This window comes from Falco rusticolus, chromosome Z (genome assembly GCF_015220075.1).
Source record: "Falco rusticolus isolate bFalRus1 chromosome Z, bFalRus1.pri, whole genome shotgun sequence".
NCBI classification, from domain to species: Eukaryota; Metazoa; Chordata; class Aves; order Falconiformes; family Falconidae; genus Falco; species Falco rusticolus.
Genome location: NC_051210.1, coordinates 58,476,056 through 58,491,276, shown reverse-complemented (window position 1 = coordinate 58,491,276; position 15,221 = coordinate 58,476,056). Strand labels below are relative to the sequence as shown.

General features: G+C 39.1%; 1 protein-coding gene across 7 annotated transcripts in view; it reads right to left on the bottom strand.

Annotated features, from left to right (window-relative positions):
• Nucleotides 1-4,585: 4,585 nt before the first annotated feature.
• IQGAP2 (IQ motif containing GTPase activating protein 2) overlaps nucleotides 4,586-15,221 on the bottom strand; it is a 127,211-nt gene continuing 116,575 nt past the window's right edge. For all 7 annotated transcript variants that reach the window (XM_037373001.1, XM_037373005.1, XM_037373003.1 and 4 more), the window contains 8 exons: nucleotides 14,684-14,786; nucleotides 13,668-13,809; nucleotides 9,912-9,999; nucleotides 8,844-9,056; nucleotides 7,362-7,522; nucleotides 6,403-6,546; nucleotides 5,357-5,465; nucleotides 4,586-4,874 (listed from right to left, as the gene is read on the bottom strand). In XM_037373001.1, the coding sequence (XP_037228898.1) occupies nucleotides 4,761-4,874; nucleotides 5,357-5,465; nucleotides 6,403-6,546; nucleotides 7,362-7,522; nucleotides 8,844-9,056; nucleotides 9,912-9,999; nucleotides 13,668-13,809; nucleotides 14,684-14,786 (1,074 nt within the window). In that variant the 3' untranslated portion in view covers nucleotides 4,586-4,760. The remainder of the gene's footprint in view (nucleotides 4,875-5,356; nucleotides 5,466-6,402; nucleotides 6,547-7,361; nucleotides 7,523-8,843; nucleotides 9,057-9,911; nucleotides 10,000-13,667; nucleotides 13,810-14,683; nucleotides 14,787-15,221) is intronic.

The following is a 15,221-nucleotide window of genomic DNA, read 5'->3' as shown; positions in this document are numbered from 1 at the left end:
AGCTTCCTGCCGCGCCGCGCCGCCCCGGCGGAGGGGCGGGGAGAGCCGGCACCGGGGGGAACAGCGCACCGCCCCCGCAGCGCGCCCGCCCAGGCGCTGGCACCCCGTAGAGGAGTGGGGGGGCGCGGGCGGGGGCTCGGGCAGGGTGGCGGGGCGGGGGGTGCAGAGCAAAGGGCGGTTCTCGGGGGGTTATTCTGAGTTCGCGGGTTCTGTTCCTGCAGCCCGGGTCGCCGGTGTCCCGCAGGAGCGCAGTCGGGGCCGGCGGAAGTGCCGCGCTACCCACGGGGGCGGTCAGGGTCACCCGGAGGCGCCCGGCTGCGCGGACCGGGCTGCGTGAGGCGGGCAGCGGGCCTCGCAGGTGGCGGGCTCCGCACACGCGGTGCAGCCTGTGAGCAGCTCACGACCCAGCTTGGCAGTCTCCCCCCGAGGAAGACCCGCCACCCCGAGCTTCAGCGGGTTTCCCTTGGGCAGGGAAGCTTGTTCTGTCGTTCAGAGCTGCGCATGTATCAGGAGCTGGTTGAACTAGAACCTATAGAAAACCTATAGAGGAAAATATTTTGGTGACATTGCAGCTATTCTTTAGGCTTTTCTCTTTGAAAATCGAGAAAAGTGCATGTGTTTTGTATTTCTTAGGCCTGTGACTCAGTCAAAAGCTTTACAAGTGCACACCGTTTGGTTTGCTAGGGCATAGTGTCCCATCATCAACGACATATCCTTCTCTTTACAGCAAAATAAAATAACAACAACAAAAAAGGGGGTGGTGTCAGTTTAGAACTTGTTCCTGTGTATGCAGTGCTTATATTACTACAGGAGCACTGACCTTTGCTGTTTAACTGAGAGTAAAAACCACGGAAAACAAATACGCGTGATTGCAAATACTGGTTCCCGTTAAGGTCCATGTCTCTACGATGATCTTCCCACAATCTGACCACTTGCTATGTTACAGCACTGTTAAGGCTGGCTCCAAACTGTGTGGAGCAAAGGGAAGTAATAAATATAAGTTTTACAGCTGGCTGGCCTTTCTACAGCTCTATCACCCCAAACACACTAAGGAACCCACACAAAACACCCTTAACCATTCTTCACCTATTTAGAAAATACCTTAATCAGAGATAATTTCATCTATTTAGGAAGGGAAAGTGAAGCCATTCTTGGGCATTCGTGTGATATCACAGCTCCATAAACATACCCAAAGGTAACGCTTAAAAATATCTAAACCTGAAATAGAAGTCAACTAAATATCAGTCTTTAAAATAAATACATATTTGTAAATGTTATACCAGACCTCAGAAAAGCATACATTGGCAGTACTTGTATTTCTGAAGTTTCAAGCAGCCTTCACCAGGGGCCAGTGCTTGAGGGATAAACCAGTCTACAAAGTTTGTGAAAGACACGAAGGGAAACTTGGACTAAATCTGCAGGGAGTAGCTTAGTTGCAGATACAAGGAACAGTCATAGGGTTCTGTCCTTCCATCTTTGTAATTAGATTGCTATAAATATTGAATTAAAAAAAAACCCAATCCTGTGTTTGTTAAATTTGCTGTCTGCATTTGGGAACCAAATTTAATTTTTGTATCCTGTAGTTAAGCAACTCTGCTTGCTACTTTCTGTGTGAACTGATTGATTGCAATGGAGGTGAGGAGTTCATGACTTCTGAAGCTTTTACCAGTTACCACTTTTAATTCTACTTCTTGCACCTTTTTCAGAGCTTTGCTTTCTGGCAGAAGCACATTACAGGACAAAACTTCAATCCTGTTAAACACCGTAAGCCTACCAAAAAAAAGCCTACAACTATGTAAGTAAGATTACTGTCATTACTGTTTGGGGAAGGAGCCATCTTTTTGCTGTTTAATACACAATTACCCTGGTGCATGCCTGGGAAGGGTAGCTCCTGCTCAAAGATAAGGTTAAGGTTATCTCAAGAGGCAAAATTCAGTCCTCCAGGAAGAGGCTTGTCTATCTAGTTAGACTTTTTGAAATCGGATGTGACTCTCACTCTTTGGATTTGCTGTTAGAGGGAAGTTTGTTGCGTTGCTCCTGTATTTTATTTTTTTTTTTAAAGACAGCTAAAGAAGAATGTTTGAAGATTAGCAGAAAGCAAAACAGAACAAAGTTATTGCTTATGACGGTGTTTCTGTCTGCTTGGCCAAAGAAGAAAGATTATGTTCTGCAATTTTGTGGATAGCTTTGGAGCTTCAGAGCTCCATCAAAATGGGTAAGTTCCAAAATAACTAATTTAGCTGCCAAGTACTCTTAGTCAGCTCTAAAGAGATGTGGTAGAAAGATGCAAACTCTGGGGTTAAAAGACTAAGGCTATTGGCTGTTATAATTTCTTTTCATTAGCACCAGTTAAGGAAGACAAAGTTGAAACATAGCCAAGTCTTTCAAGGAAAGATGCATTTTCTTCTATGGTGACAACTGACTAGGCCCTGTTCAGCTGTACTGGCTTTGTCCTCAGGTTTTGCACCAGCAATGCAAATCTTTCCACAGGACTGTTTCATGAATAAAACTGGTTTCTTCAAGTCCTCTCTAACTCTGAAGACCCTAAATTGCAGCTTACAGCAGGCTCCAAAAAGCCTTTTTTTTTTTGTTTTATTTTGTTGTTGTTGCTGTATTTAGTAGCTGTCAGCAGCATAGGACGGCAGTGAGTGGACACAGAACTACTTTGCTGCTTTGCATGGTACTTGGTACTACCATCACTCTTATATTTAGGTAGTAATCATTGTGGTCAGTCCTGTTTAGCAGGGTTTATTGTTTGTTGAGTGACAAACTAGTTAATTAAGAAAAAAGCTTATAAAGGAGTTAAAAAGAAATGAATGGAAATTACTCTTTGATGTACATTTCTGGGAAGCCCAAGAAATGGTTGGAAAAGGTGAGTACTAGAACAGAGACTGTACCTTTCATATGTGTCATTACCTCAGAACCAAATAAGCTTTCCTAAGCTTGCGTACATCGGGAAATAACTAGGAACATGCTGGTTGCATTAGAACTAAGCAGTCACTAGATGTGTTAAGCGCATTACATAAAACAGCATATCCAGAAGCAGCTTTCTGCCACAAAGGCTGTGGGCTCTGGTATGTCTCACCAGCAGAACTCCAGGCTTTCCACACATTACCTCAAAGGTCTGGTCTTAGGATCAACATTGTATCTGTTCAGACTTACCTGCTTGGCTAGAATTTGTCAAAAATACATAGGGGTTAGTCCAGGCTGTTACAAATTAAAAGGCAAACAAAATATTGTGAGTTTAATTCATATTCAAGTATAATTCACTTTTCTTTGGAAGTAAAAGTGCTGCTTTCACCTTCCCACCCAGCTATTTTAAGTGAACAGGGTATTAATACTGCAGCATTTATATCACGTTGAAGTGGCTTATACATTATTGACTAGAAGAAAAATGGAAGCCCATAGGAGCTGTTTATCTTTCAATTAGTAATATTAGCTGTTTTAAAGTAGTCAAGGGTCCAAATTTAATGCCATGCATAAATCTCCAGTAAGTGTAATCATTTTCAGCTTGTATAATACCAACTAAACTTGTAGTCCATATATCTGCTGCTGTGATTACCCCGTTTTATTCCACCTTCAGAATTAATACTTGTTTAATATTTGCTTTTACAGTGCATTCTAGAATGCCTCACTGTCCATCTTTTGAAGTGTTTGTCGTGAGGAAAGTGAGAGTAGGAAATATCTTCTCTTGGTTTATTTATCACATTGCCTACTGTATACACTTTTGCTCTGTAGGTGTAATTGGTAGTTCACCAGCAAAATCATCATCATGTTCAATGGCATAAAGGCCATGAAGTCTTCACTGCTTAGCAACCTTCCCAAAACATACCTGTGAGGACAATCAAGCTTCATTAGATTACATTTTATAAAAGCACTCGAAGTTATTTCGCTACCATCTGGATTGCTGCTTTAATGACTCAAACAAAATTTAGGAATCAAGCCAGTTTTATTAGGTAATGTTTATTTTACATAGAACAATCTCCAAAGACTATTAAAAAATCTAAATACTGATTTTATTGCATTTATTTTCTTAAAAAAAGACAGACAGGCACAATTTACGTATTCAAATACTTCAAACTGAACAAAAACTGTTCACTATTTAGATTTCCCCAATGCCACTCCGAAGGCTGTGAAAGTAGAAAATGTCATTTTACATGAGGCAGTAGTGCATTTAGTAGGAATGAATCACAAAATATATTTTTGTACAGTAAGACGTTATTGTCACTTTATAATTACCTATACAAATTTTTGAATTGCACAATAAGTTTGCTTTACAATTGAAAAACTGCCAGAAAATAGGCTTAGTACGTAACTAAATATTTGCCCAAACTATCCCTTAGAAACAAATTAGGATTTCTTTTGGTAAATACTTAAAAATTGAATAGGAACTATATTATTTATCTGAGGTCATTTAAACATGTTTTAATAGGAAGAGGCTTATATGTTCAACTAAATTCAGTTTCTGCCTACCTTAAAATCCATTCAACCACAATAGCTAAGTGTCCTAAACAATATTTTAATTTGAATGTACCAACACCAATGAAATCTGGAATTGTTTAAATTAATCTGTTTTCTCTTTTTCTGCTTCATTATCAATGCTGAAAAGGCACTGTGTACATTCCTCTGAACATTTGGTGTTTTTTTTTTTTAAAAAGTTACAAAGCGCCTAGTGACAAACTTCAAACAAATGCTTAAAAGCAAAAAAATACTGAATAGACTTCCTACTGATGGGTGCAGTCCATGGTATCTGAAGACACTCATTTTCCATAGAACTTCTTATTCAACAAGAATATGAGCAAGTTCACATTCACTTTAGCTTTATCAAACATTTTCATTACAGCCACACCTTCATACTGCATCTGAAGCAAATCCTATAATAGAAAATGAAATTATTAGTCTCTGTGTTTGAATCCATACTTTACAGCAACAGGATGGGGTCACTTTCATCACATGATGCCCGTCTCAAACTCCAGGTCCTTCACAATTTAAACAGTTACAAGCAGCTATTGGATAGGCGTAGAAAACACTGCATGACTTCTGGATCCCAAATTACAGACTGTTGGTAACGCAAAACAGAAGAAATACTGCTTTCTGTATATTTTTGTTTTCTCTTTGTATTTGATGCTTGCCACTGAACTAACACAGCATTTGGTTTCATGCAGCTGCCCCAATGTAAACATGAACACAATTCTGTGCCCAGTGTCCTATGGAACTTACATAGTTATTACCCACATGATCTGCTGCTCTGTGCTGATTGAATAGTTCATGAATACAAATTAAAAAATCTGGAATGGTTTATATTTAGAGGAAATGCAACTGTGACTATATAGCAAAGTAACAAAATTCAAATTACCTGGAAATGGAGCTGCACATTTTCCATCTCAACCCCCAGAAATTTTGCTTTGATTTCAAAGTCACCCACTTCTTCTCCAGGTGTGATATCAAACATCACATTCTTAAACCTCAAAACAAAAACATGGGGAATTAATTATGCATGCTGTGCATGTTTCTATAGTCCAGAAACAGTTTTTGGGAAAAAGCCTGCAGAACACAAAAGAACTTTGACTGTAAGCAGTGTAAATTGTGTCAGATGAACCACCCCATCCCTACTGCAACGTCTTGGGAGACTTTCTGGTGTACATATAGTATGTAATACAGAGCTCTCAAGTTTTTTGTATTGGAGAAAAATAACAGGCTGTGGGAAGTTCAGGGAAAAAAAAGATGACCAAGCATATACAACATAGGACAAGGCAGCCAGATTTTCTTTCTGCCACACCTGAGTGTCTCCTGGTAGGTGTGTGCACACTCTTCTCTGGTTTCACTTTGCCTCATATGGCTTCCTTTGCCTGAAGAACCCACTTGAAAAAAAACTGCAACCTGGAAAACTCTTTTGCATGCAGAAGATGGATGGAAGGGTGCAGAGCATGGAAGATTTTCACTACAGCGGCCTCATAATGGATAGATAAAAAAGGCATGTTGAACCACCATATGCATTTGCCTTGCCATAGTAAGGAAGGGCAGAAAACCAGGTGTTTACTTAGTTATATGAAAACAGTTGCTGAATACATAAAAAAAAACCCAACAACCAAAAACCAAAAAGCTGCAACTGCTTAACAAGCCAGTCATTAGGAGTGAGAATGCAGCTGGATTTGTAGTGGTTCCACCTAAGCCAATGCCAAAACAGGCTTATTCAGGTGTTTTCCCAAGGTAATCTTATAGTATGGTACAAGGGAAAAAATGAATTATGACAATTAAGCTTTATCATTCTTCTGAATTTAAAAGTCTGAGGTAATTTTAGGTGTGGCACAGGAAATTGCAAAGATTTCTTTTAACAAAAGCCAGGCCCCTTAAGGAGCTGTTGAATAGAAAATTCTCTGAATTGTTTTCTACCACACTTACTGCTTGGTTTGAAGACCTTCAATTTCTAGGATGACACCTTTTTCATGCAGCCTTGCAGCTGTGTACTTTAATGAGGCCTGCTTCGTTTTTTTGCTTCCCTTCACCTCCTCTTTTCCATCTAGTTTAATTGACCTCCATGAATTCCTGGGAAGAAAACACGAAAAATGGCTTTTGACTTTTCTACCAGGTCTTTATACTTCAGCTACTCTTCTAGCCATATTCAGCTTTCCTTCACTCTGCCTTCTTGAACGTCTATTAATGAACAGAATATTCAAAACAAATCTAAGAATTAAGAGGGATTGTTAGCACACAGCAAATAGTCTAAACATCTTCACAATGATTTTGACTATGTTTTTAGCATGTTTAAATTTGATTGTGAAATGCAACCCTGGTCCAAAAAGAGTCCACAATCATCACTTTAAAATAGCATTTTGTAAACATACAGTGACATAGATGTTAAATAAGTTTGGCCATTAGAGTTCATTTTTGGATCTATGAGGTGAACAGGAGCTTTCCCAGTGTGCAAGTAAGTAAAGTGTTCTCATTCTGACACTTCAGTGGCATTGGCAGGGGGCTTACTCTTGAGTAACTGCATTGTACCTGAGAAGTACAGTTTTCCCATTTTTCATCCTAAGGACAAACCCCGACCCTTTTAGTGAAGGAAGAAAAATCAATATTTACTTCCTGAAGCTGCTTGTCAAAGCAGGACATCAAAACAGCACCAGTTAAATATATTGAAAACAAACATACATCTCAGGCCTGTTTCTGTAAGGCACCTTTAAATAAATGCAAGACTTTACTTTTCAGGTTTTGTCTCAAGTCACACTGACAACTCCCATGGACCTTTTTAATCTGTGTTGTCAGTTGCTGGAATCAAAACTTGCAACTAAAGATTAATACCTGCTCTCCCTCCTGAGAAAACACATTGAAATATGAAAACCAAGATGACTCCAACTCACTTTCTTGTTAGGTTGTCTAAACAAGTTTTTATATAGGTGTTGTAATAATTAATTTGTTCTTCATAGAATGCTGTCTTGGAGTTAAGTGCATTCAAAGTCTGCTGGAGTTTCACCAGTTCAGCTTTCCGATGATGTCTGTATCTTCTTTGATTCCGGATATCCTAAATAAATTTATTAATGTTTTTTGTTTGTTAATTTAAAATTTTAAAAAGTTTCAGCTTATTAGCATTCAAATCTGTAATTATACAAAGTGACTGAACTACTGGGAGAAAGCATGAACTGTCATGTTAGTGAGTACTATGGCTTACGTGATTGTATGGAAGACAACAATCAGATTGCTACTTATGTATATGGGTGGTGATATCTTGAACTCTGCTGTGGTCTCCAAGGCATGACAAACAAGGAAGACATAAGGAAGATGTCTTCACGCTATAAATGAAAGCTTTCTCATGGCTGGTTCCTGGTGTGAGGCCTAAGAAATGAGAGCTTGGGCTTCAACTAGGTAAGAAGTAGCTACCGCTAAACTAGAGCTTCAGTTGAAGGTCATGGTTGAGTTGAGGTAGTTGAAAATAAAATAAAGCAACTTGCAGTCCTAAGGCTCATCCCAACCTTCAGATTGACTTAATGGCTCAAAACAAAGCATCTAGGCTTGTAGGTAGGAAATATGGGGTACTGAATGTATACCTAGAATGGTTTTGTTTTAAGTGGAAGCAGATGCAGACACCTAAACTGAGCAGGGCTTTAAAATAGCACTTCAGAGTAGGTGTAACATGATGTACTTATATTAAAGACTTAGCTCACTTGAGCCATTTACTTATTTATATATTGAAATATTTGCCACTTTTAAAAATATGTATCTATAATATGTGAATCACTCATGTGAGCTATGTGTAATTTACTCATGAGTAATTAAAGATAGTCTAATACACTAAGACTCTTACAGCCAGTGTCGGGTGTGGATTTGGAACAGGATTTGCCTATTTGTCCTCAGCAGGCCCAGTGCTCTACCAGCCTCAGTATGGGCACCATGTTGGCCTGCTGTTCGGCTTATGCCCTACCCAGCCCCTGCAGATCTGTGTTAAACACCAGTCAGAGAACATGTTGGGTTTTTCAAAGACTTTTTTACCTTTACAAAGACTGCATTAATTATTAATTGAAACACTGATGGGTAATTCTGATTCCTTCTAAAATAGAAAAGGCTATACTGAAACACATTGTACTGGAGAAGTTAAAACAGCATCAGTATCAAGTCTGGATAACAAAGATTACAGTGGCATGTTATTCAGTACAGCTAGTTATGCATGAGAGTATCGTCTCCCAATTATTTTCTCAGCAAAGATGATTTATTCCTTGTATGGATACTTCAGTGATTTAGTGTAGTATTCTCTGGAAATTATATATTGCACATCTCTAGCTGGAATGGATTTAGGCCCACTGCCAGCCTAAAACCCGTCAATATACAGGGAAGTATGTTCCATTTACCTTAGCAATCTCATTTATAATTTCTTGGTACTTAGTTGCTGAAGACACTAGACCTGCTTGTTCCAGTGTTCGGAGGTTTCTTTGAATTTTCCTTTTCTTTTGTTCTATTGGTAGCTGCCCATCCTCAAAAATAGACTGACTGTGCTTTATTTTCTCTGGAGTTTTGGAATTTAAGATGGCACGTTTTTCTGCAAGTTTCGAGTGCTGAGATTCCTGGGTAAAAAAATCCAGAAGAGTTATTTTCCAGCTCATGGTAACAGTTCAGTATTCAAGTACACTGAATTCTCAAAGGAGATTATCAAGAATCAAGAGGATATAAATAAAGCCTGCCCCTTACCATATGATGTGAAAGCGCTCCATTTACTGTGCCTTTTGACATACCTTAAGTAACTAATCACAACACCTCATTGTTTATTTCAGTTAATCAAAATATGCCTAAAATCAGCCAGATGATTCACTGACATTTAGTTGTGGAAAAACTGTCCAGATTTCACAGGTGTACCCTACATATGCACACACTGAGGTAAGCTAAAATGTGCACATTGAGATGTAACATTGTGTGTCAGGATCTACAGGGAAACCTTCAACTGGGAGCTCTTTCCCAGTCAATTCTCATGCCAAGGGCAGCAGTAGTTCCCCAGGCAGATGTTTGCTTGTATTACTTAAGCAAATAAACTCAGTGTTAGGGAACTTGACTTAAGATTCTGGAGGTCATGAGAAAAAAAAAAAAAATCTAGTAGAAGGGTTCACCTCAGATGGTTTGATTGCATTGAAATACAGAAGAGACCCTGTTTACAAAAAATGCAAAGAAAAAGTATTATTCTAGTTGTGCTAGCTGACAGCAAGACATAATTTTTCTTTTCCTCTGAAGCTGTTACCAATTATACAGTGAAAGAAAATTTGCAAGTCTCACATTTTGAAGGCTCTAGATTCTGAATAATCTAAAACCAGCAACAATTATTTCATTGTTACAGAGTGGTAAAGAAAGCTAGAGATACGTTAAGTCTTTCAAATAGCTATAATAAAATATATACCTTCTTTCCTGAACAGGCACAATATAGCACTTACCTGTTGTGCTGTGGCTGGTGTTTCTAGTATTTCTAAGAGTGTATCCCCTGGCTGTGTTCGTATCACATCCACAATAAGTCTTTTGGTCCTTTTAAAAAGGATACATGGATATTACAAAACAGTTGTCACTGAATCACTTGGGCATTTCATTTTCTCAACTGTACAACTAGCAAGCTCCCCCTTTATTATGGATGCTTGGTAATGTTTATGTTTCAGAGCTTCCTTTATTAGTGTTGAACATCTGACTTCTACACAGGTCTGAATAAAGAAAGGCATGCATACTTCTTCCCCTTTTTTAGAAAACAGTTAACCAACTAGCACAGTAAAACAACTGTTAACATAAAAATTCAAGCAACATCTCACATATGGTTTTTAATTATGATCATTATATTCCTATCTGCTGTTTTGCCATCTTTGCAAAGCCTGAGCTATGCATGATTACATTAAGGGTCATATGTACTGAATAAAGTGGGAACGCACTCAAAACTGCTGAACTTCTGAAAGTATTTTACATCTGATGCGGTGCATTTACGCACACCAGTGCATTTATGCACACCATTTAAGGGCAGATACTTCTCTAGAGGCAACCTATGAGGAGCATTTCCTTGCTAAAAAAGGGAAGCTGCTACACCCTGATATGTCAACTAGTTGGGGTTTTTTGGTAAGACTTTATCTCATTCCTGCTGCCTCTTTATCCATAATACTTCCAAGAACTCTGCTGCAGAATTCTGTTAATTTAGAGGACATTGTTACAAATGAGATATAGCTCATTCTTAAAAATTCATAGAAGCTTGAAGATACAGCGTAAGTTTCACAGGAAAATATCTAATTATGATCAAGGCTTCTGTGATAAACCTCATGACTTGGTTTAAAATGATAAATTACCTACACAAATTGTTTGGTGGGGTTTTTTTTGGTATTTTCAGAACTAGGAAGTTTTAAAAAATTCAATTAAATGGCACAAAAGGTTTACTCATATACAGGCAATGTTTTCTAAAAACACCCAGTGTTTGGGTATGATCCAAGCTTCCATGAAAGGGATAGCAAGGTAGGAATGACTGACAGCACAGGCATACCTAAAGCACTGCTCCTTCCACGTTAAAGAGGAAACAGGCTAAACCTTCTGGAAATTAGACTGCTCACCCAGAGCTGCTAAGTGCACTGAGCAGTTCTAGCACAATCAACAGCTTCTGAAGGACTGCTGTTAAATGCATATTTCCTTCCCAAACTCCCTTGGAATCCCTTACATTTTACCAGGGGAAAAAAAAAACCACCAAAAAACCAAACTGCAAAAACAATCAAACCCCAAAACAGACTGAAAAAGATTTCCTAAAGCTGGTTCACTTTGACTACATCAACACACTGCTGGCTTTCTCTGCCTGACAATTTCTGTCAGTCTCTGGTGGTCACCACCGCAGCCTACATTAATGTACATGGGACAGCATTAGTGTTTTATGCACTGCCTTAGAAACTGGTGCCAATATGGCCGACAAGACACAAGGCTTATTTCCACTTCCCCTCCCTTCAGCTTCCAATACCCTTGTACCAAACCTGCTCAGCTCTATTGTTTTCCAGAAACGCCCCAACCTGGGGCTGGATGCCTCCCCCTTGACCTGCCACTTGGCATGCAGCACCTGCACACTCAAACCACAACGTCCAGGCACCTTAAGCAGAGTCCTCTAGACAGGGCTACCAGCAAATCATAGCGCTCTTTGCAGAAACCTTAAAAGTATTTAATACCCAAGTATTTTTATCTTCACAGTTGCAGCAAGACTCCTCTGCAGCTAAGGTAGGAAAGCTAAGCATATGTATTCACACAACTCTTGTGTAAAAGGCAGCAGTAAGTAACTTCTGATACTGCTGCAATTTAACTCAGGTTGCTAATTAATCTTCTGTCAGATTGTTCACTAAGTTTCCTCAAAATATGAGAAATATTACTGGAAAATGGTTATACAATAGAGAAGTGAAATTATAGAATCATAGAATCTTTTAGGTTGGAAAAGACCTTTGAGATCATAAAGTCCAACAGTTAATGCAAATCCATCACTGAATCATGTCCCAAAGCACCACATCTATGTGTTTTTCTAAACACCTCCAGGGATGGCGATTCCACCACCTCCCTGGGCAGCCTCTTCCAATGCTCAACCACCCCTTCCAGTGAAGAAAGCTTTACTAATACCCAATCTAAACCTCCCCTGGTGTGACTTGAGGCCATTTCATCTTGTCTTGCGGCTTGTTACCTGGGAGAAGAGACCAGCCACCACCTGCCTACGACCTCCTTTCAGGTAGTTGTGGAGAGCAGTAAGATCCTCCCTGAGTCTTTCTCCAGGCTTAACAGCCCCAGTTCCCTCAGCTACTCCTCATAGGACTTGTGCTCCAGATCCTTCATCAGCTTCGTTGCCCTTCTCTGGATAAAAAATTCTTTTGCTATTCTCATGCTATTGTTTCAACATTATTTCCACACAGTGCACAGAATTAAAGACATTTCTTTTGGCCTTGATTTTGCATGTTTTTAGGGATTCCATTAAGGAGTAGCATTTTACTCCTACACAGAGGAAAGAAGGACAGGAAGCACTTTTTTTTTTAAGTGATAGCAGCAGGCATTCTTATTACAAAACCAGCCTGGGAAAAACTCTAGAGCCTTGGTCTCTGGAACACCAAGTGACTAACACAGTTTTGGTTTGACTGTCATTGCTGTCCCTTTACTTTAGATCTCAAATTTTATTTGACAAGTTACAGAAAAAACTCAGTTTAAAAAACCAAAATGAAACAGGCCTTTATGGCTTTTATAGAAATTGCACTACTTACTACAGACATCCTAGCTAAGAACTTTCTTCAGAAGTAATGCTTCACATACTACCTAGTAAATTCAGTTTACTGATTCTTGATTTGGAAAAAGACCCCTAACAGGTTAGAGTTGAATTACAGCCTCTGTCTACAGTCCTAGTGCTTGCAGAAGTGTAAAATCCTTATGCTGTATTTCCTTTTAAAGGGAACTTCTAACCTTCACACTTGTGGGGTAAAAGTAAGCCTAGTAATAGAGGACAGCAGCCTCCCATTCTCCCTCCTTTGGTTCAGGAAGTGCCAGGATCTTAAATACGCCACTGCTTATTCTGGACAGCTTAAAATAACTTCAAAAGAAGGGTGCCAATAATTTGATACTAAGGGCTTTTATAAAAACATTTTCAACTGTGAAGTAGCCTATATCCCAGGGTAGCCCAGTTACCATTTCTTAATTCACCAAATTGAATAAACACAGTTTTCTTTCCGTGGATAAAAGTATGCGCTATTCCTGCTGAAGTGACAGTCACATCCTGTTCAGATGCCTGATGGCAGTGTGTCAGGGATGTGTTTTCCTTTAAGGGGGAGGAGAGGACAGTGTAATATTGTCTGTCACTTACAAGGCTAGACAGCTTTTCATCTCTGCTTTCCCAAGGCTGTGGTGTTTTAAAGCAGAACACTTTGACAGCTTCGTGGAAGAGTAGTTACTAGGTTAGATAATGATCCGGTCATGCTCCAAAATACAAGTGGCAGTACATTTATCTTTCTGGAAGAATGGACAGTTTCTCTGACTTTTGCAGACATTTGAGCAGGACTGAACACAAACTGGCTTTTGAAAACTGAGTACATTCAGCACTTAAGAAATGTGCACAGGCAGGGCAGCAGGGTAGAAGCAACCTTCTTTTAAAAAAAGCAACCCACCAACAAACCAGACAAAAAGCGTAGCCAGAATATAGTTTTTTGAGCAAAACTTACTTTATCATCAGGTTTTTGAGATCCTGATCTTCACCTTCTCGTAACTCATATTTGCTTGTCAGAGATAGTGAAATCTCTGTTTTTGCGAGTTGATTCAGTGTGCTTTCCCTGTTGGGGTCGTTGGGATCAACAGCTCCTTCCCCTGTAAGGAAACATATTTTACTTCAAGTCTGCCAACTTTCCCATGATTCAATGCATGAAGTGAACAAGAACATAGATAAATCAGTGTAAGTCATCAGAAATATTCAGTATTTTAAATAGCACACCCATTCCTATGATTTAGAAGCATTCTTTTTTTTGGGGCATTGAATGATCAATACCATAAGGTAGCTATTTATAAGCCCAGATAGAATATTTTGGAATTGCCACCAATTCTTGCTTTTCATCTACTGATGTGCAAGAGATTCACATATCTTCTTCTCAAAGAAGAGTACAAACAACTTAAGATCCTTTGTACTAACATGCAGTGGTAGTGAAAAATTAAAGAGTAGCAGCTATAACTTGGAAGCTGGTATTACCCATGACATTCTAGCTACTTTCTGAATGCTTTACATCTTACTACAATAAAGGCAAACTAATATCAGTCACAAATTTTCCTTATAACTAATACGTTTGCATGATTTTTAAAACTTCATTTTTATTTGGATAATTGAGTAAAAATAAGAAATGGCTGTTTTAAGAATTCCCTGTGCAGTTTTTGTAAGTTTCTAGCACATATTAACAAGAAAAAAAAGGTCAAGTTATTAAAATTACTTGTTTTCTGTCTGCAGCTTCAACACAACTGGATCATTCTGCTTGAAACATTGATGTTTAGATTTTGAATCACATAATCTTTGAGTGAATAGTGCTGTTAGAAGAAGGTTCAACTATAAGGAGCAATGTTACAATTAGTGTTCAGAAAAGAACTATAGTAAATGAAGCAGCTTTCACCATGGGTGGCAAGAGTATTTAAATCAAGCTCTTGTTTAACTCTGCCCCGAGGGTGAAGTTAACCTTAAAGAAGAAGAACTGTATACCTAGGAAAGACTCTACATCAGGAACAGGTCCCAGCCCTTCCAGCAATTCGTTCAGCAGGTCATTCGGCTCAGTAGCAATGGCATCCTGGTGTTCTAATAGTAGCTATAAACAAATGTTAATAAAGTCATCATCATCAAAAAAAGCCCCAACAAAAAAACCACCCAGCATTCCCAGTGTGTTTATACTTGTAAATAAATCTGGAGACTAAACACTGAAAAATACAGACTTAGTGTGATTAGGATTAAGGAGGACCCAAAGTGGGGAAGCATGCTCAGTTCCAGACTATGAATTGTTCTTGCCATAAAACAGCTTGCCATGCTCCTCTGTCAATTGTCTCTGGAGTGCTGAACATCACAGCTAAGCAGAAGGTTAAAATTTGCCTTTAGGACTAATGAAGTACCACAGAGTAAAGGGTGATAATCCCAAGTAGAGCATCTCAGCGCTGCATCCTGAACTAAGCACACAAAGGAATGAAGACTGGGTTGTTGGTCCACAGAAAGATACCTATTTTTTCTGTATATCCACTCCAGTACCTTA